General features: G+C 40.5%; 1 protein-coding gene across 1 annotated transcript in view; it reads left to right on the top strand.

Moving 5' to 3' along the window:
- The window catches only part of LOC115324825 (nose resistant to fluoxetine protein 6), an 80,252-nt gene that overhangs the window by 28,003 nt on the left and 29,879 nt on the right, over positions 1-22,370 (top strand). The window contains 3 exon segments of the mRNA XM_042292901.1: positions 8,256-8,435; positions 10,184-10,277; positions 13,594-13,680. Coding sequence (XP_042148835.1) covers positions 8,256-8,435; positions 10,184-10,277; positions 13,594-13,680 — 361 coding nt within the window.

The following is a 22,370-nucleotide window of genomic DNA, read 5'->3' as shown; positions in this document are numbered from 1 at the left end:
TGGCGAGATGCGAAAAGTTGCCGTTACCGTTTGTTCGGTAGCACCGTTGTCGGCAGAAGTTGAGGGCTTGTCCATTGTTCCTTCGTTTGTAGTCGATCCTGCGCTTTACTAATTATTAGTAGACTCGCGGAGCGATCCCACTTCTGACACCATGTTTCGTTTTACGTTCTTTTAACGAAGGGCACACATGGACAACCTTTCGTGCCGGAGTCAGGCTGAAGACTGACGTCTCGTTTATTAATTCTAAAACGAAATAAAAGAAAGGCGCCTCTGGTACGGGGCGCTCAGGTTACGCGCGAAGCAGACGAACGGATGTTTAGATCTCGGGCTGCGCGCGAACGGTTCTTCTCGGTCGCTTTGGACTTTGGAGCTCGCTAGCGTCGGCGCGTCGGCGACCTCCATAACATTTTTCACTGCTGTAAACTTTAAAAAACCAAACACCACAATAGTAAAGAAACGCCAAACAACTTCATAGGAAGCATATATAAAAAATAGAATGACACGTGTAAAGATATCGCTTTATTTTTGTCGAGGAATAATGTGAAATGCAAAAATTTGGTATCCCGTCGTGCCATACCAAATATCCAAACCAATTTTAAGACGCAGTCATAGAGGAACAAGAATTCTATCAAGTTCCATACGCACCGTCTTCATGAGTTTACAGGTCTATGACGAATCGCACCACTGTCGCTAAACAAAAAATCGATGTCTTTTTGTATACAAAAATTAAGATGACAAAACAAAGAGGGCGCACAAGAATTATAACCATTCATGAGATATTGTTCTATAGATCGAACACCAAAATACTATGTCAATATAGCAAAACCCTTACAACAGTTTCACATCGAGTAATCGTTATTATATTTATTTAGTTTATTCAAAACGAAGTTTTAACAAAAAGTGCTTCTGCTATATTACACGTGTCCCTGCTCGGGCATATTTTGAATGGCACAGAAAGAATAAAACCAACTCGGGACGAGGGAAGACGAATGTTTGTCGTTTGTCGTTCCGAGTTAGTTTTATTTTTTCTGTTGCCAGTCAATGTAAGCAACACGCTCTTTAGTTAATGTGAACGTATTTTAAATGTGTTGGTTTTTTTTTCGCTTGATAAATTCTTGTTTCTTTACAGTCACCTCAAGAAGTATCGATATTGTCGTGAAGAATTGCGTTACCAGTAGGGCCATTCCTATGACAAAACTTCAAAAAGGAGTATTGTGAGTACACATTTCCTAGCTGCAATTATTTTAAAATAAAAAATGTTTCATCTATATTAGGAGTTAATGTTTGAAGATGCAACAAATGCCGTCCCTACTACCGCTATTGGGGAGAATTAGTACACTTAGCTGCTCAATCCGCTGGGAAAGCTAAAAATAGCTTATGAGAAACACTCGGGGGCTTGCAAGTATATTCAATAAAACACCACTAGAATCCTCCTGGGAAGCAGCTGGTTGGAGCTTTTTTTCCCGTCCCTGTTTCCGATCCTTACAGTGAAGGAGCATGGTAAGAATTAGACTTAAATTGTTTTTACCTTGCGATCGAAATTCTTGACATTCATAGACGTTTTATATGTAACTATAAGTAATATATGCAACTTTCTTATTTTTTGCGACTAACATTAACTGTAAATATATATACTTGGAAGCTTGAAAGTGTAGCTTTATGTTTTGTTCATCTAGCGTGCAACCAAACCTTAGGTGTCCCAATCTATAAGTGTGCTTGCATATTTTCAAAAGTTGAAAAAGCAGCAAGAAGTATTTTCTTCGCCAATAAAGGCAAATCCACCAACCTGTTAATGGAGCGTTTATAGAGCGTATCACTATACCAGTATCAGCTTGCGCAACGCATCCCAGAAGCCGCCGACTCTCCTGGCACACAAGCGACAAGAGTTGTTGCAATGAGATATGAACTTATTTTTGGGTATATGTGAAATACATTAAAATATACAAATGTCGAACGTTACATTGTTCTGTTGACAACTAAATAATTTTTTTAGCGTAGATATAAGGCGGAACTGGAATTACAAAAAAGGGGGAGTTTTCTCCTTGTTTTCTTGTGGTAGAAGAATTCGTTAAGTTTCTTAAGTTTTGAGTGCTAACCCTTTGTCCTCTGCATTATTTCATGTAAAGCTCTTTTTTTTCTAAGTTTTGCATGGCTGAAATTCCACCTACAATTTTTAACAAACGAAATCATTATCAAGTGTGCAACAGGCAATTTTTTCAAAGCGAGATACATAGAAAAGATAACACGCTTATCCAAACAAGTGTAACGAAAAAGGTACATATCTCGAGTGGGACGCAAGGTACGCATAAGAAGAACCCAAATTACTTAAGAGGCATATTGGACTTAGTGCAGTTGGTCATAATATATAATAGGATTGCACACCTATAATTACTTTGCACAACGAAAAACATTTCATATTGCATATGTGAGTGCAAATTAACTAATATGCCGCAGACGAACAAATTAATTTCCACTATCGCTACGCCGTAACATGACTGCCTACCTTTATTGCATCATCGTTACACATGAAGGCCAATTCATTCGCTAAAAATCTTGTGTACTCGAAAATTTTCTGCTCAATGCCCGCTTACAACCATCTGTTTTTGGTGAGCCCAACCGTTTATAATTTAGTGATGAACCAGTTCACAAAATTTTCTTCGCGAAGTATACATTCTAAAACTAGGCATTATGGCAAAACAAATATAACAGGGAACTAAGAAATAATTTTGAGTGTCTTTATGTTGTTATTCAAGGTGTTTCTTGGAACACCCGCAAAATCGCCGCAACAGGAAAAAAATGCCTATATCGGTTTGGCCTCTCCCAAATGGCGTATTGCAGCAAATTGATACCATTTGTTAGAATTCGGATTATTAAATACTTTAGATTAATTAACTTTTTAATTCGTAAAATAAAAGGTTTCGATTCAGTTAAAAACTTTATAGCCATCATTCTAAAATGCTGAATCAGCCCTCTTTACAATATGTGATACGAGCAGCATTTTACGGCGTTGCTGATGAATGCTCTGTTCGGTAGCGGTTTTTTTAATGTGTTATCAATAAAACGCTCCTTTTGAGGAGAACCCGGCGTGTCTTTTGTTTTTTAGGGTCGGCGAGAGAGGGAGAAGGAGGGGTGATGCATGCGACTCTCCCATTGGTTCAAAACGATGACGTCAGCACGCGTCAACCTTTCCCTCTCTCGCGGCTGTGCAAAAAGTGACAGACACCGCCGGGATTTCGTCAAAACGAGCCCTTTCGTTTTCGTCAAAGTCACGCGCACAGCTGGCGCGGAGCCAGAGAGGAGAAGGAGCGGCGCAGCAGCTCCTTGGTAGTAAAGTTGTATTGTTAAATGAGATGACACCATCAGAGAAGGCCAACGCTGGACAGAGATTGGATTGCGAACTAGTGCTTTGTCAGCGCTCGGCTTTGAGTCAAGTTTGAGCCGAACGTTGACGCAATCGTAGTGTCCAATCTGTGCCCAGCGTTGGTCTTCTCTGATGGCGCCATATCATTTAGCACTACAGCTTTCTTATCTAGGAGGTGTTGCGCCGCGGCGCGGTGTAGTGGGGGCGGGTTCAGTTGCCGCTCTGCGGTCGCTGGTTTTTCTTCGCTCTGGGCTTCTATAGTAGCAGTGTGGGGGCTGTGATGTGTGTGTATGCAGTAAAAATGACGGACGTGGTTCCCTCCACGAGTGATATGGATACTGTTCATTCCACGAGTGGTATGGGCGTGGTTTTTTTCATGAGTGATATGGATGACCGCATCCAAGGGCGTCAACGTACACTCTGACAGCAGAGTACAAAAAGGGATGAAAAAAATTGCAAGGAGATCCATTGGTGGATTCTTAAGGAATCCGTTACCTTGACCCTTGCTAAGCGGTAGACACGTTCCCCTTTGGGAGACACTAACACGGACCCCGTGACGAGACCCAAAAGAGGTAGCCAAAAATAGAGTAAGCAAAAGAAAAAGCCAAACGAAAAAATTGAACTTAGGATATCGAAAGAGGGGCATTGAAGACAATCAGAAAACACAGGCTTTCGAAAGCCTGTGTTGTCTGTTTGTCTTCGTGGCCTTCTTTCGTTATTGTAAATTAGAAACCAACACGCTCAACTATCTGCATAAAAGTGAAGGGGTCCGTGTTAGCGTTTACCAAAGGGGGGGGGGGGGGCGTTTCCAAGGGTCATGCGAACGCATTTCCCAATGATCCACCAATGTATCTTCCTCTATTTTTATTTGGTTTTTTATTAGACTGCGTTTATACGCCAGCCGTCCTACTTCCCGTAGCCGAAGCGCGGAACCAACGCCACGCCTCCATGGTAGGAGCGAAGAAAGTGTGAGGCTCGACAGCGAAATGAAACGTTGTACTGTTAGAATGATATTCCAAGAATGACCATTGATTCTTGGGTTTACCTCCCTCGTACAAATCATCATCATCATAAGTTTATTTTATGTGCTCATGAAGAATGACTCTGTCTTGATTATGATGCACATAAATAAATTTTACATTTGAGATGTCGATCTCCGCGTGATGATAGCTTTCTACGGTATTCAATTTGGTTCATATAAAATACCTAAGATGGTGTAATTAAGACTATCTTAGCTTGAATACGTGGCGACGCACGTTAGTTTTGCTTTCGCTGCTGGGAGCAGGCCCACTGTTACAAATATGTGCTACAATAAAAATATCGGAACCTACAAACACCTCGCAAATTAGTGTTTTTAGGAATGCCACAAACTATTGCACGTAAAATGTGTCTTTATAACCTGAGTCGATTTTCTGATTTTTAAAGATTACCCACATATTTTCTAACAGAAACTATACCTTGAATATTCATAAGTAAAGAGTAAACAATCAGGTATATTTAACATAACGAGTATCGCGAATGAATATTCCTGAATAGACTCTATGACAGCGACGATAAACGACATTAAGTTTTTCTTTTGCGCGGCGCGTTGTTATCGCAGGAATGATTTGATTTCCGTTTCGTGAAACACCCTGTATATGCTTATACATGTCCAATGATACTTGTATCTCAGTGGTGGAAGGCGTTCACCATGTCTCGATTTCATCGCGCAAAATGTCTTTCAAATACTAGTAGACCAGAAAAGTGGTCACAAAAATTGTGAGAAAGAATTCCCATGTTTCTCTTTTTGTTTCCTGGGATACTTTTTGTTGTTGGAAAAGTATATTGAAAATACACCGGTACCTGAATATGTGCATCTCACTACCCGATATTTCAGTTTTCTAGAACATGTGTTTCAGTACGTGTACTCCTGAAAGCATTTTTATATACCTGCTCGCTTTAGTAATCTCAGACTTTAGCAAGATACAAAAGTAACATGATCGTAAGCATTCTCATCTTGGTTTCAATGTAGATTTGTATCGTGCAGTGTTTTACAAAATTAACTGGTTTTCTCAGATATGTTTTGTTTAAATATAATGACGAGAACGAGATTTCCATGAAAAGTAAAACCGATTGATTTTCTGGAAGGTAGTCTCAGAAATACGACAAAAAAACAGCCAATATTTGTATTCCCCGAATTTTAAGCTAATGAGAAACCAACACAAACATTTAAAGCAAAATAAATAACTTTCAAAAATAGCCAAAAAAAGCTCGAAATTTTCGATTTTCACCAGATTTGGAGCAATAGAACACTACTTTTATAAACCTGGCCACCACGAATATACCTTAAGATCGCTTACGTTTGAAGCTACACACTGATTATTGTTTCATTATATCGTTCTCACCGGGTCAGTTTTTTTTAATGAAGTTTTGAATTTAAGGAAAAATTGCGTGGAGCAGCAAGTTTGCAAATCTGTAAAAAATAACCATAAAAACAAAACAAAAAATATTTTTTTTTTAAGTTAGCAGTTTTTTTTTAAATTTAAAAAAAAATTATTATTAGTTTTATATCATTAAACAGTTTGTAAACAGCGCCCTAAAACTGGAAAAAATCAAATCGAGTTTTTGGTATATTCCATTAGGTGTCAATTTAGAAATATTCTTTTTAATAAAATGTTTAGTTCTAATTTTTTGTCATCCTAAGGTTACAACTGCAACATATATTCATTCAAAAAATCTTAATATTCCTTTGACAACTTTGTTTGAATTTAAATCAACTCACCCTTCTAGTGTGTTAATTTCAAATTTATTTATCGTTAAAAAACTTTCGTTTATGATATGCAAAAACATATTCCCGTAGAAATCAAATTGCAACGTTCCTTTTTGTACAATGGAGGTTGAAGAAAATGTTAGAATTTATTTGTTTAATTAACACTGCAATTAATTTTGTACTTTTTACAAGGCACAGTTGTTTTATTTACATTGCGCTATAATTTAGCGCGAAGGCATAATCTAAAGTGGTTAGGTAAAAAAAAAAGAGTAATTAAATTAAACAAAGTAAAGTACCGAAACCTTCCTACCTTGGGCAATATAAAGTAGTCAACAAAGCGTTTGAAGCAGGGAAATATTGCGTTTGATCCTCCCCTCGAATCGCAGAATCAAATTCAAAATAACCATTGAATTCAGCCTCTTTGAATCATGCATATACATGGTGAAATATGCAGGGAGTCGAGTTGCAACTGTACCCCGTTTTCCAGAGCGACCGCTTTGTGCGATAATGTTCTCAAGCATCCTTTCTAGTAACGTCTCACAATATAGTTACATGGCCACCTAACAATAACTTTAGGAAAGACGCTGCATCACATTAACGCAACGTTTTAGTGGTTACCATCCACAACTCTCGCAGTATACCCTGCGCCTAGTTCTAAGAACATAATCACGAATATTTATAACTCACAGTGAACAACATATTTTATAATTTGAAGTTATCTAATGAGAAAAATGAATGCGCGGACCATGCATGTATTTTCGCTTAAAACTGAAAATTACAATATAATACAATGCAGATCTGCGTCCTGTTAAGAAACAAAGAGCACCTCACTTTCTTTAGTTCAAAGGGCATTTGTACCATCCTAGTCGCTTATCATTTTTATACATGGCATTTGTTGGCTTTTGCCAGTACGTTATGGAGGAAAGGTACGCCAGCCTGCTTTTTCATGAGAGGGTTTCAAATGCTCGCCGGAAAAGACTGCACCTTCAAATGAGCAAAACAACACTGCAACTCACTGTTCATATGCAGTGATGCCTCATTATTGTCGACTCCTCCGTTCCTAAAAAAATCTTCCATAATGTAAGTGGTTTATAATAACCAGGCAAAATTCGTGTATTTACCAAGCTCCTCCGCAAAAGTTATATATAGCGGGGTATTTATATTAATAGGGTCACTAACAACCTAATTTGAACGTAAAGTGTTATCGCTTGTTCCGAAAATGTATTTTCAGAAGAGCTATAAACTAGAGCCACCACCATTTGTAGCACGCGCTAAAAACTATGGACGCTCAGTCTTGAACCACAACAGTTTTGCGGTAGGTTAGCTGCTTCTGGGAATTGCTGCGGAAACGCTTGCCAGTATTGTTTGTTAACTGTTGCTGCAGATACGCTCAGTCTTGTACGATTCTTACTAGACTTCATTTTTCCAGATCTTTCCTGTGTGTGCTCATGGTGGTGATTGCAGCAAGCACGGTAATTGATATATACATATCCCTCAAAAAGGGCAAGTTTTACAAAAGGAGTAAGTCTCGACATACCTCCTTGCTTTCTTTGAAATTCATCTCATAAGAATGAATCTAAGAGTTTATATCTTCTTACCCTCTCGCATTTGCAGATACATTTTTTTCCTCTCCGGGCTAGACGTCTAATCAAAACATTTATTTTAAAATGAGTATATCTACACAATTAAAATATAAAAAACATCTTTAAAGATCCATTGATATATCTGGTGGCCAAACTACCTAAACGAAGTATAAACTCATGCATAAATCTGCATTAAGAAATCTGGCTACAATATTCAAGCCGAAGCGAACAAGCGCATTTCTGGACGTTATTGCGACAATTTGTACACCAGACAAATGTTCTCCCTGTATCATTTATACGCGCTACCCTCTCCTGCCCCAGTCTATGCATAGGCACTATTCTTTTTTTTAAGTTAGAAATTTTTATACGTATGGCATCTACTTTGGTCTTCAGAATGATATTTATTTGATTTTTATGATATTTAATGATTTTCTGAAACTCATAAAAATCATATGATCAAAACGATTTCTATCAAATATTTGAATGATTTCTATAGTAACTGTTTTATTCTGACTTCATTTTATCAGGTAGTAACTGTTTTATTCTGACTTCATTTTATCAGGTACCCTTTTGAAGATCGCCACAGCTTTTTCTCTGCCCGGCAATACCAGCATCATATTTCATGTAGCAACCGACAAACGGTCAGACACCTACGCCTACCGATTCATTCACGGGATGCGTTTCTTCAGCATTGTTTGGATTGTACTTGGACACTCCTACGGAAGCATCACTGATGTCTATTGTGAGGGAAATTATTCATTTTTAATAATTAATTGAGCAAAAAAAGTATTGTGCAATGTCTCCATTTTTTAGTTTAGAGGAGGTTACGTCTTTTTGTTACATCTTTTGTATATAGCTTTAAACACTTTTTACCACACAAGTGTTTTGCAAAGTCAAGAAGTCAAACAAAAATTGCAAACCCTCTTTTTCAAATTCGCATCATTTTGAATTAAACAAAAAATTGTTTGCGGGGTGGATAAAGTGCTATCCCAACGGATCGTTAGAGCTACGACTTATGGCTGCGTATTGAACAGGATAGCCCCTCCGTTATGTATTGTTATAGTTTTCCTAAGACTGGGGGCAGCAAGTCTTTATCCGCAGCTTGCCGTTACAATGTCTCACTCCAGTACTAAAACTCCTAGAGCAGATTCAGTTCTCAATGGCAAAGCAACATAGCCCTTTAGCAGGCTCCCCGCTTCTTGAATGGTAGATTCTGCAAGATTTATTGAGAAATATGAACCAACATTTTCTATGAGTGATTTTTTTTATTATTTTATCAATTACAAAATATATTTGCAGTTTCTAGTTATATGGAGCATCAATTATATAGGGTTATATTACCGGAAGATTGGGTTGATAAACCTCGCAAATACGTTAAGAACATACTTTTACGCACATTTTACTGTTTATCGCATACAAAAAATCCCCGCGAAACCTCCCTTGGCTAGCAATAGGCCGAAGCTTCGAAAGCATTCCCGCAGCGGTACCTATGGGGTCGGCTATAAAGCGATTACGAATGCTGAAATGTAACGCATTACATCTAGAACGCTATGGCGGCCGGGAATGGGACAATATAGGACTGTAGGCGAGCTCTTGTGCACAACATGTCTCATATATTTCTATGTAGTGCTCGGTGAAGCCCCGCCATGGGGCGCATGTCAAACGAGTGGATGAAATTAGTTCAGTGTAAGCTGAAATGAAGAACTGTGCCAGAAATATCTGTGCGCCGCGAATATTTTCGTTCGAAAAATATCTCCTAAAAAAGTGAAAGCCGTTTACAACTCCCTGTAACGCCGAATTGGAGCACAGCTCTTGAGGAGGAGGAGGGAAGGGTACTGAGGGGAGGGTAGACCCCCCTCCTCCTCCTCCTGCTACTTCTACTCCTTCCTTCCCCTCCTCCTCCCTTCATTCTTGAATATGCTCCGGGGGGGTCACCTGACCTCGGGGGGGGGGGGGGGGTGTCACGTGACTTCGGGGGAGGGCGGGGGGGTCACGTGACCTCCGGGGGGTAACGTGACTTGGGGAGTCACGTGACCTCTGGGGATCACGTGACTTTGGGGGTCACGTGACCTCTGGGGATCACGTGACCTCAGGGGGTCACGTGACTTTGGGGGGTTACGTGACCTTGGGAGTCACGTGACCTTGTGGGTCACGCGACCTTGGGGGGTCACGTAACCTCGCGGTTACGCCGACGGTGACGGCGACGCCGCTCAAGCCGGAAACGGGCGCCTAAGAGCTGCGCTCTAAAATAGATAAATTATTAAACTAAGGTGACGCCTATTTTATGTGTATTTTAGATTTGACGTTCTTGCTTAACAAGGAATGCGTCTGAGATCGCACAAGAAAGTCCGGAGTTTATTTCGAAGTTGCAATACAAAGCAAACAATGTTTGGTTTACCATTATTTGGGCACAGACGAAACATTCAACAATAACTCCGAGGACAGCACAATCAATGCTTGCCATATACATGGTTCTGCTTTTTTTTTCAGCCAGGATGGTGAACAATCTTTCTTATTTTGAGAAATTTCCAACTCTGATTGTGACTGCAGGCTACCTTTCTGTTGACACGTTCTTCTTCATGAGGTAAGCTTTTCTCACTATGTTTACATTTTGAACGTAATGTTTAAAATCTTTCGGACACAACGTGTATGGCTCTTTTCATAGCCATACACGTTGTATGGCTGTGAATCGGCACACCGATTTATTTTAATTCGTGTCTTGTAAAGATGACTGCTCGCCCCTTTGGAAGCACGACTCGAGGCTTTTCCTGCACTTGCTAATACGTCACTCGCTCGCCGTGGCTATTTCTTCCAAATTCTACTGCCACTCTAATTTAACTATCAAGGCGAAAAAAATATCAATCACTTTCTTATAAATCCTCGAAAGGAAGGTGCCATCAGCAACTTGAAACTTTTCGGCATGACGAAAATGCATGAAAAACGCAATTTTTAAACTAAGCTAGAGAAAGCCTAATATTACTTCCAAAGATGAAAATACAACGTTTTTCTTTCCACATGTACAGTGGCCCACGTTTTTAATATTATCGAGCGAGCGTTGACCGCCATGCCGGAGAGCGCCGCGCTACGGAGGGGTGAGGCGATACGAGATATTATACTCCGTGTCACTAGTTGCGTGCAGTACAGGCGAGGAAACGTCAGGCGAGGGGAGGAAGGGCAAGCACTAGGAAGGATGGAGAGGAGGAGAAAAACATATTTTCGTCCCTAACGTTCCTAGTGCTCTCCTTTTCTCCCCTCGCCCTCCACTGCCCTCCTCTCCTGTCCCGCCTTTCGTGAGCTCGCCTTTTCTCTCTTCGCCTGGCGTTGCCTTCGCCTGTACTGCACACAGCTAGCGTCACGTAGTACAGGTGCGGGCACAAAAGGCTCTTTACCGGTGCTAGCGTCGTCTGTTAGGCTATTCCGTTGGCCGCACACAACACCTGCTCCTTATCTACTGGAACGGCCAACCGCCTTTGAGCAAAGATCAGAGCAGAGCTTGCTTGCGTGATACTGTTCAGCCGTAGCATGAACCGAGCGTCATTGCGCCATTGTTTTTGCCGCGCAAGACGAGTATCACGCCAGCGATCGCTCTTCAGACATTTGCTATACCAACTGATAGGAGAAGCAGAGAAAAAGAGGAAGGGAAGTGGGCGTTGAATAAACAATGATGTCAATCAGCGCCCTGGGCACCTTTGCTAGGGAGCAGGGATGTGTGCGGTCAACGAAATAGCCTAGTAGACGATGCTTGCACCGAGAAGAGCTTTGTGCGCACGAACCTAATCTCTCCCGTATCGCCGCACCCCTCCGCGGCACGGCGCTGGCCGGCCCGGCGGTCGACGCTCGCTCTATAATATTAAAAACTTGGGCCACTGTACATGTGTGACGAAAAACGTTATATATTCATTTGGGGACTCTAAATGAACAGGCAAAAGACAGAAAATACCTATTCCGTGTTTGAAAGGCGAAATTGGTTGTACCATCAAAAATAGAGCAAAAATAAAGATGATCTAATTACAATGTACGTTTATTTTATGGTGATCATTTTAGAAGTATAAATCTATAACGCTTTGATTGGGTTAAACAGGTATTCGAGATGAATCAGTCTTGCGCTGTCCAATCGAGACAGAATTGAATCTCATTAACAACCGAAGAATTAATGTGGGCGTTAGGTGAAAGCGCACCCTTCGAAATAATTAGAATTTAGGATCAGCGAACTGCAAAGCAAAATTCCACTGAAAATATGGTTTTCTGTGGTTGCTGTATGCTGCCGTCTATCATCTTACTAAAACCCTAAATAAGGGTTGCTTTATCTACTAAAACTGTCTGACAGTTAGACCAAGCTGCGGGACATGCCTCATATGCATACATTTTGATGACTGCTGCTTGATAACCTTCATCAACCAGCAGTCTTCGACCAAAAGACCAACTTTTTTTTTCTTGCTCACCAGATTCAAAGAACAAATACTAATAAACAGGTATGAATTCCCGAACTTTAAGCTGAACATGTTTTGTCGTTTAAGAATTATAAAAATATCAGTAGCCTTCCACCTCTCTCGCGTTCTTCAAATGCAGTGTTTGGGTCAGTCACTACCTATTCTCGATTAACTCAAGGCGTCGTTTCTTTCCGAGTTGCTTCGGTCAAACTCCCCACATTCACAATCCGCCTAAGGGGAAGCAGCATTGCAGTGTTCAAGAATATATAGGGTGCAACTCCGAGGGTCAAAGTCATTTCGGCATTCCTTCCTTCCACCTTATTGCGCGCCTCCCAAGTCGACGATTCTCGGGGTCTGCCACCAATATCCTATTAACTGGCAGCAGGACTGACGCTGCGTCCTCTGTTGCAAAAAAAAAAAAACTGTTGCCATCGCACTTTTTAGTTTGCTACCTAAAGAGACCGGGCAGTGTCAAGTCACATGGCGGAAAGCATATACCTCCAGTCAGCATTTAGCCTTTACAGCACTCTCAGGGGTGATCAGAGGCAAGTTCTAATCGGCGGCGTTGCTATGTTTCCGGAGCACGTGTTCATTGGAGCTAACTTCAGCCAACAAGCGACGGACTTATCCGGGTGCTAGCGGTTTCAAGTGACAATTAAAAAAGAATAAAAAAAGTTTTTCTGAGGGACAAGGCGGAGGGTGAGGGCAGCGTACATATGCACATCGGATCAACACCAGCCTTACCTGACAGTTTAATGGGACTTTTTTTTTTTAGTGCGCTCGAAGCACCGCTAGTTCTCCATGATGAGCTCGGGTCCTGTTGCCTCCATTTATATGTTCGGAACCACCCGCACTGGCCGAGTTTACAAATGAGTGAGGAATCGGTGATGGGGGGTAATTGAATTTCTCATGAATGTCTTTTTTTTCTCGCTGGCACTCTCTTCTTTAGCGAACTGTCGTATTGATATCGCCATACTAAACCGTTAAGCCAGTTGTTTCGCCCCCTTCCACTCTATTTCTCTTTTTTAATGGGACGGAAGAAAGCTAACGTGTTAATGTCGGTAATTTGTTATTAAAAAGTAATGAAATTACCTTGACAATTGCATTTTCAGAAAGGAATAGACTAATCAATGACATACAAAGGAAGTAATACGAGATGACAATTATTTCGACTGCTAGTAGCGAATTACTTCCATGTCGGGTGTACAACTTCAAACCTCTTTTAAAAGTTATCTCTCTTCTTCAAATCATTATATCGGCTTTACTGTTTTCTCCTTCTTTCCGACATCGCAATGTAGGTCGTCCAAACAGATCGCTTTAGCGATGGGATGGACTCATGTTTTATTTGTCATTTAAAGACGTGTGGCGTTTGCTTTCAAGAAAATATAGGAATGAGTTCCAACAGCAATAGCAACGAAAACAAAATATTACTTGAAATGCTAATGTCGTGTTTTTTTTTTTCTCTTTCAGTGGATTTCTTTTAAATTATACTATACTCAAACAGAAGAAAAATCCTGCGCTTATTTGTGCGGTAGCCATTGCACGGCGCTTTATCAGGTAACGTGTTTTTATGCACACTGCATGGCTCAGCTATCACATACACAATGTTTGCGCTTTTTCGCGTTTTGTTCGGGCGGCGTATCTATGAGCGTGAGGAGTAACCCCTTAGCTTAATGCCCCGAATGAGCATCTTCCTTTAGAGTTGTAATATTAATGTTCGCCATATAGGTACTAAAAGAAAGAAAGAATGGCGATCGCTTGCTTCTGCTAACTGTGCCGCGGTCACTGCATCCAACTTGATATATATGCTTATAAATTTTAGACGCTTAGCATACTGATAATTATCGGAGTCTAAATACGTGCGTCAATACCTCAGAAACCAACGCAAAATAAATATTTTTTTTAAAGAACAATGTTTTTTTATGCGACGTTAAATAGCTCAACCTGTAAAGATCACAACTGTCGCAGTATTTCTTTTTTGTTGTACACTTCTTAAAGAGATACCGAACCGAAATTTGGATTTGGCGAAATAAGGCCGTACAAGCGTTGAACTGGACGCTACGAACTCCAAAACATTACACGTACGTCGATATCTTAAACTAATCGCCGTACTTTTGGAAAAGAAGGTTGCGATCAAGCGAGGGCTATGGCGTCATTGTAATCCTGGAACATTTGAGAACGAGGAGAAGCGGCCTCGCATTTCTCCTCCTCGCTTCGGTTCACCAGCTTGACGGGACGCAGCGAGGAGGAGAGGGAATGAGAATCGTGAAGTGACTTGTCTCGTCAGCCTCGTCGGCCGTGTTCAATCGCGCACTTGTTTTCTAAAAATACGGCGATCCGTTAGAAATATCTCTGCATGAGTGTTGTTTTGGGGTTTCGCAGAGTCCCTCCTGTCCGTCCAGCCTTGTTTTGTGAGCTTGGAATTTCTGTTCAGTATCTCTTGAAGGGTGGCTTTTCTTACAAATTTCAAATCGTATGATTATCAATCTCTGAAACGTCGAAGCCTACCAGAGTCCTCATGGCACAAAGCCATAGATAATATATGTATTTGGAAATAGCATTTCTGCCTTGCGAGTGTTATGCACCCGCTCTTTTTCATATAAAAAACGCGACAGAGCACGAAGACATAATCTTTATTTGTTTGTCTCTTTTTTTACTTCTATGGGTTCGGCATTACTGGCAGTGAGACAAAGAGCGAGCTGTAAGCTCGTTTCAACGAGGCAAGTTGTTAGCACACAATGAAGAGTTTTATCAGAGCGTTTTCACTTTCCGCTCCGCTCCGAGCATGCCCAACTGACTGGACATGCGCAGCCAGCCACGTTCAAACTAAAAAGCGGCCGCGCATGCACAGTGACGATTGTGCCTCTCCATAAACCTGAGCTTGTGCACAAAAGCGGCTTTCTACAACTCACTAATATGTACGCTCACGCAAGCGTGAGAACGGTCATTTTTCTGCTATGAAGTGTCATTTGCCAACAAAAATAAGAAAAAAAAACAAAAAAAACTTCGTGCCTACTATTAAGAGAACAGGAAAAAAAAACTTCCATCTCGAACGAATTGAGTCCCGCGGAAGAAATTATCGATCGCGAGTTTAAATAGTTAACGTCTCCTATATAACAAAAAATTCAGTCGACAAGCCTTGCTTTCTTTTAGATGTCGATTTGTTCTACTGATGGCGAGAAGTTATTTAAAAAAATATCTCCCGGCTCTGGATTCGAGTGCAGATCAAACTTCTCTCGTCTGTTTAACACGGTCTTCCAGCAAATATCAATTAGATCAGGTCTATTAAGCAACCGAATGAGCTCTCGCCGCACTCGAACTTTGTGCTCCACCAGGGTTATGATGTAGACTACTATTTGGTGAAAGTATGATTATGTGAAGCTCCAACCTTTCTAGTAAAATGTAGCATTTAACAATAGCCCACATGAACAAAATGGAAGCAACTTTCTGCGCCGTATATGTGCTAACTGTGGTATGCCAAGTACGTATAAAAACAACCGAAAATGCTAAAAAAGGTGAAATGAACAAAAAGTAAGGGCGCAAACGAGCTGGTGTACATTGCACATGGTTGAAAAAAAACCCGAGACTGCGGGTAAACGACACAACACTAAAAAGTCTCCAAGAGACTTTTTAGTGTTGTGTCGTTTACCCGCAGTCTCGGGGCTTTTTCAACCATGCTAAAAAGGGTAACGTGGTGGGTTTGTGTAGGACAAACAATATCGCATTGAACCTTTCTTGGACTATGTTAGGCACACATAAATAATTTCTTAAACTGCACATATTTTGTTTCTCGATGTAATAGAGGAAACAAAAAACAATATAGGTCTGTGTTAGACAGTTTATAATATTGTAGTGAAGAGTGTATGGCCGAATGTGTGTGGGAAAAGGGTTAATCGAAACCAGGGCCTTTGTAAAATCCCACCTATATGGTCTACTGGCTGGAGTAGTCTCACCAATACCCTGCGATTGGAGACCGAGGTAGTGAAATGTAACAAAACATAAAAACGTAAAGGTGCTACAATAAACTTTTATAAAAAATCTTCTTTTCTTTTCTTTTTCTTTTTTTTTTTGTTGGTGGGGAAGTTTCTTTATGTTCCATAATGAAAGACAGCGCGACTGGGAGCATGAAAAAAAAGAAAAGAGATATACACAAGACAAGCGCTGACTACCAAATTAAATGTCATTAGCAGAGAAACACGAAAATAACACTGGTGCTCGCGCAGCCGCTGGCCACAAAGTGATCTTCAAACACTTATTTCTTCAGATTTTTTTTAATTTAAATTTTACAAAAATTGACATCATTGCTTGTAGGGATATGTAATGGCTGGCCCACGCACGTGGATTTGTTTTCTTGTTACATGATGCGTTTCAATTGTAAAAAAGATGTGTTTTAATATAAATCCGAAACCTAAAGGTACGTCCAAATTGAGGCATCGTCGTATCACCGTACAATGCTTCCCCTGTCCTATATCTTTCTAATATATGTTAATTTAACGGTTTTCTATGATACTTCCAAGTTTGTCAATCGAAGCATATGTTTGTTTTCACTAATTACTTAATATTATGAATAAATATTAGTCGATCATTATCTCATTTGTACATGTTTTGCAATCCTTCCCGAAAAGAGTTTCTTCTGTTTTCTACCATCATATTTTTTAGGGACTTGTTTTTAAAGCCTTGGATTTTCTTTCGTTAATGCCTTCCTTTTCATTACACCAGGTGTTCCACCTAGTGTGATGAAAAGGAAGGCATTATCGAAAGAAAATGAATTTTAAAGGGCTAATCTTACTAGTGGAGATTTATCTTTGCATTATTTACATTTATTTATTTACATTGTACCTACATCGCCCTGTGGGCATTGTTGTAGGGGGGTTTTAGAAAACATTATAACAAGTGGAAAAAGAAAACGTCATTATCATCAATGGACACAATATCTTCCGGGAGGTCGTTCCACTCTCTCGCGGTTTTGACAAAAAATGAATTCGCAAAACTGCCAGTCCTGTAAGTGGGAACAGGAACCTTTTTAGAATGATCAGAACGGGAAGAAACGTAGGATGGCTCCATAAGATAAGTGGCTTTATTAATTCCTGTTTTGTTGTGAAAGACACGGTGGAAAAAGTTTAGTCTTAGTTTTTTTCGTCTACATTCGAGTGTTTCCCATCCCAGCATGGCTTTCATATCTGTAACACTAGCATAAAAGTCATAGTTGTTCAGTACAAAACGCGCGGCCTGATTTTGAGTTTCTTCTAGTTTATTGATAAGGAAGTCGTGATAAGGGTCCCACACAACGCACGCGTAATCAAGGATTGTTCTTACCAAAGAAAAATAAAGTGTTTCTTTAACGTTTCGCGACGCGGATCTAAAATTTCGACGGATAAAATAAAACATTTTACTAGCCTTTTCGATTGTACGTTCTATATGGCTGTTCAATTTTATGGAATCCGAAAATAGCACTCCTAGGTAAACATACTTAAACACAGTACATAAAACGGTCCCGTTGATTAGGTAGCTATGAGAATCGTGCAGCTTACTTCTCGAGAAACGAATATGTTTGCATTTACTTAAATTTAGGCTCATTTTCCATTGATTGCACCAAGAAGATAAAATATTTATGTCGGTTTGTAATATGGCCAGGTCGTCTGACGTGTTTATTTCCATGTACAATACGCAGTCATCGGCGAACAGTTTAATATGAAACTGTATGTTTTCGGTGATATCATTTATGTATATCAGAAAAAGTAAAGGCCCTAAAACACTCCCTTGTGGCACGCCCAACGTAACCCGAGTTTATGTGGATATAGTACCGTTTAAAACAACCCGCTGCTCTCGACCTTCTAAATAATTTTGTATCCAGTTCAGGACGTTGAGATCTATGTTTAGCAAAGCCAATTTATACAATAATAATTGATGGGGGACCATGTCAAATCCCTTTCGAAAGTCTAAGAACACGCAGTCGACATATTTCCTGCTGTCTAGTGATCTGGATATATGATGATAAAATTCTACCAGCTGGGTGTTGCAAGAGTAGCCGCTTCGAAAACCATGTTGTGAGGGGAAAAGAAGTGTAATGAATCCAGGAACCAGTAAAGGTTACTGTAAGTAATGTGTTCAAACAACTTACATGAGATCGATGTATATGAAATAGGGCGATAATTTTCAACACTGGCTTTAGAACCCGATTTAAAAACTGGTGCAACGTTTGCCATCTTCCAATCCATAGGAACCATCCCCGTCTTTAACGTTTCACTGAATATAACAAAAAGATAACGCGCTATAGATTCACTGCACCTAAGAAAAATAACAGGGGAAATGCCATCAGGTCCGACTGCCTTGGTTGCATCAATTCCGCGCAGCAACTTCACTACACCATTCATGTCAATTGTAATGCTGGGCATTACGCTTTGCTGCGTTTGGTAAGCCACTGGAGATACCAGATGCGGAGAGTCTTCCGAAAATACCGACTTAAAATACGAGTTAAAGCATTCAACCTTCGCGTTATCAGACAACACAGTACTACCATCAACTTTCAACGCAGGAATAGAAGTATCTTCCTTTCTGTTCGCGTTGACGAACTTCCAGAATTCTTTAGGGTTTCTTTTTAGATTTTCGTTAAACTTGTCAAAGAACACTTTTTGCTTAATTTTATTTGCAATTTGGGAAGCCTGTTAATCTCTTTGTACTTCTGCTCAGTTTGGACTGACAAACTTTTGGTGAGCGTTTTGTAAGCACGTCTCGCTTTACCTATAAGTCTGCGAATTTCTACATTAAACCAAGGTTTATTTTTTTTACGCTTCCTTATTTGTTTCGATGGAATATGCACCTCCGCAAGCTCTAATATTTTATTTCTAAAAGCATGCCATATAGTTTCAACGTCACTATTCTCGGACAGACGACTAAATGTATAAAAATAGGATTCAAGCTCTGCATCGATCTTTTTTAATTACCTTTATCGTACAAAAAAACTTTCCGTGGACCAGTCTTGTACACGTTACTAGAAAAAAGTAATCGATTACAATTACTATTACTCTTGGCTAGAACGTATTCGATTAGATTACTTCATTACTCGACGGCAAAAGTAATTGGACAATACTTAAAGAAGTAATCGTTACTTTTCCGATTACTTTATTGTGTGAAGACATATCTTTAGCGCTCATAACAATGAACTACTTCCTACCTGTATTTCACATTAGCACAAGTATTGAAGAAGAAAAACTGGCTCCCTCTTCGTGGTCGTTGCACCTTCACAATGCGGACACAAGCATAGAATTTGTTTGATGACGTTTAATGATTTGGGCCTTCGCCAGTGTGTGTGTGTGTGTAGGGGGGGGGGGGGAGAGCGGAGGGGGTTCTAGATCTTGTTAAGCTTGAACAAGGGTTGTCGCTCAAAGTTTGCGTCGCTCATTTTATTATTCACGTGTGGATGAGCTCGCATGTTATACAAAAGAGCAGCAGCTCTAGGATTTGAAACGGATCGAGTGTAGTATCCATTAGCGGAAGAGATCGCCCCGACCACTTCTCAACTCGAAACATTGCTTGTCACAAGGAAATACTTCAAGTGCCTTTGTTATATTCTGCATCACCTTTAGGCAATCTTCGGTTCTGGTTCTCCTACGGGCTGTGAGTAGGTACCTAAGCAGGATTTTTTAATTTTTTTTTATTTCTGTGTGTGTGCGTGAGGGGGATAGTTTGAACGAAGGACTCACAAAGCTACATTCTGCTGCTCAACTTTGCCCTGAATGGCCTTTGTCACGCACTGTGGCTTCCCTGGGGCTTCCCACTCCCGGTCCCAGCTCGAAAAAAAAAAACGGACATTCCACAAAAACTGTACATAGAAAGAGATTGACCTCGTTCCCTACAGCTCCGCAAAAATCTTACTTTTTTTCCGTTCGAAAAAAAAAAAAGCAAATTTTATTTTTGTCATTTTATAAAAAAAAGGCGTGTGCCGGGGGGGGGGGGGGGCGTGGACAAATTGTAACGGTTACAAGTAATTTTATTACTTCAAAAAGTAATCAGATTACTCTTGTGATTACTGCCTAACAAAAGTAATCAACTGATTACAAAATTACTCCAAAAAGTAATCGATTACAAGTAATTTGATTACTTGTAATGCGTACGGTACAATTCTGCCGTGGACCTTCAGCTTGCTTTCGCGTTCCGGGCTCCGAGAGCTTAGCAACAACCGCGCAGTGGTCACTTATGCCCGAAAGTACAGTGACCTCAGATACAACGACAAGAAAATTGCATAAAATTAAATCCAAGACAGAATTCTCTCTCGTCGGTTTTTTAACATATTGTTCGAATCCAAAGACACCGATTATGTCAGCAAATATCGAGTATGCGCGGGGTCCATCTGTAGCAAGAACTTCATCAGACCAATTGAACCCTGGTAGATTAAAGTCTCCTCCCAAGAATACACTATCTGGTATTGTCGTCAACAAGTCACCCAGTTTATCTATCGAGTACGCATCACTATCTGGGGGGCGATAAAATGTACCAAAAACTAAAGTGGTCCCCTTAGGTAAAACTACACGACACCATACAGACTCAGTGTCGTTTTCGGAATTCGCCTAGTTGAAAGAGGCGAAGGACCAAGAGTGTCCAAAAAAACCACATAATCATAAAAAACACTCCGTCCAATGTGGCGATCGTAGACAATTGAGAGCCCAGAAATTATGAAAACAAGTAAATTTGTGTAGCTTATGTGTCACGTGGCAGCGGAGGATTGAGGATTGGAATTTTTTGACGAGGACCTGATCCTGAGCATTTTGGAAAGGAACAGCGGCAAAAACTTTGGTCAAGGGTGAAAAAAAAACACACGTCAGGACGGCACTGCGTGTTTTTTGACCCTTGCCTAAGTTTTTTGTCGCTGTTCCTTGCCAAGACGTTCACTTGAAACCAACTAGCCCAATACGTCGCATAACTAAACCTGGGGGTAGGCAAGTCGGCACTTTGACTAACATATAATAAAACCACAATTCTTTTACAGCATTAGTAATAAAGCGTATCTTCGTGACACGTTTCAAACAAGAAGTAAACTATAGCACAGAATTATTTGTACCATTCTCTAGATTTTATTACTCACCCGCGTCGGCATACACAACAACATGTGTCAGCGTGGTATTTCCCAGGGGTATTGCATGAGCTGGATACAAAACTTGTTTTTCTACCCTATCGCCAGGTCTCTAGAATCAAAAACAGTCTCTCCACATCCGCGTCTCAAACTCCTCCACCCGAATATAATTCACGGGATTTCCGCAATAGCCACTCAGCCGAGTTTTCACAATCACGAGATCTACACTCGTCGGCGACAACACACAGCTGGCTTCTTGCCAGGCAGCAGCGGTGCAGTCATTCTCACTCCACCGGTTTTGTCAAAATAAGGATATCTCCAATTGAGGTCGAAAAAGCACCGTTTGCTGTTTGTCCGGCACAACCAAGCGTAGCGTCTTTCGCTTTGGGTAGCATAAATACGCGCGACGACAACACGCAGCTGACGAAGCGACGTGGGCTGGTGAACGCACGTGTTCTCCCGTTCACTAAAGTATTACAGAGGCCTCAATTGCTATGCGTCCAACTTTGTTGAATGTCTCCCTTGTAAATGGCCCAGTTTCTAATGTAAAAGAGTACAAAGCACAATAACAATGCCACACCTCTAGCCCACGTTACCACTGTACGGCGAGTTTCCAATGAACTGTCTGAAGGGACCCCGTACCTTTTGACATGGAGGTCAAATAAAATGAGCAACTGGGCCTGTTTTTTTTTTTATTATTCGTGTAGTTTAGGTACGTTTACCAATCCCTGGTGTGGCGTCTTTTTGCCGTAGTTTTTCTAATTTTTCTCCCAGAAACACTTATAAGGCGCGCTAATCATTCTCGCCCATTGAAAAGTAAACAAAATGCAGGCCAACCGAAGGTACTCCAGTGTCCAGGAAGTTCCGTCATTGCTTCTTTATGCTTAACTAAAAATGCCACGTCTACCAATTGATCTATTCTATACGTCGCTTGCTGAGAGCTCGAGTTCATAAGCAGTTGCCAACATTAAATCTTAATATTATTGCAAAAGCACTGTGACTGCAAGGAATCCCAGATCAATCATACTTTTACAAAAATGCTTGTCTGAAAGCAGTATTCGAATGCTCTGCATAAATCATTAGTAATTAAAGCACTCGAAGTAAAATGCCCCCAAAAATATTGCGAACTGCTAACTCAGCCATCCAAAGTTGCAAACATTGCGCTGTATTGACAGCA

Source organism: Ixodes scapularis, unplaced genomic scaffold, assembly GCF_016920785.2.
Source record: "Ixodes scapularis isolate PalLabHiFi unplaced genomic scaffold, ASM1692078v2 PGA_scaffold3__209_contigs__length_174095766, whole genome shotgun sequence".
Classification (NCBI taxonomy): domain Eukaryota; kingdom Metazoa; phylum Arthropoda; class Arachnida; order Ixodida; family Ixodidae; genus Ixodes; species Ixodes scapularis.
Note: the sequence above shows the minus strand (reverse complement) of the source record. Positions and strands in the feature narration are given on the sequence as shown.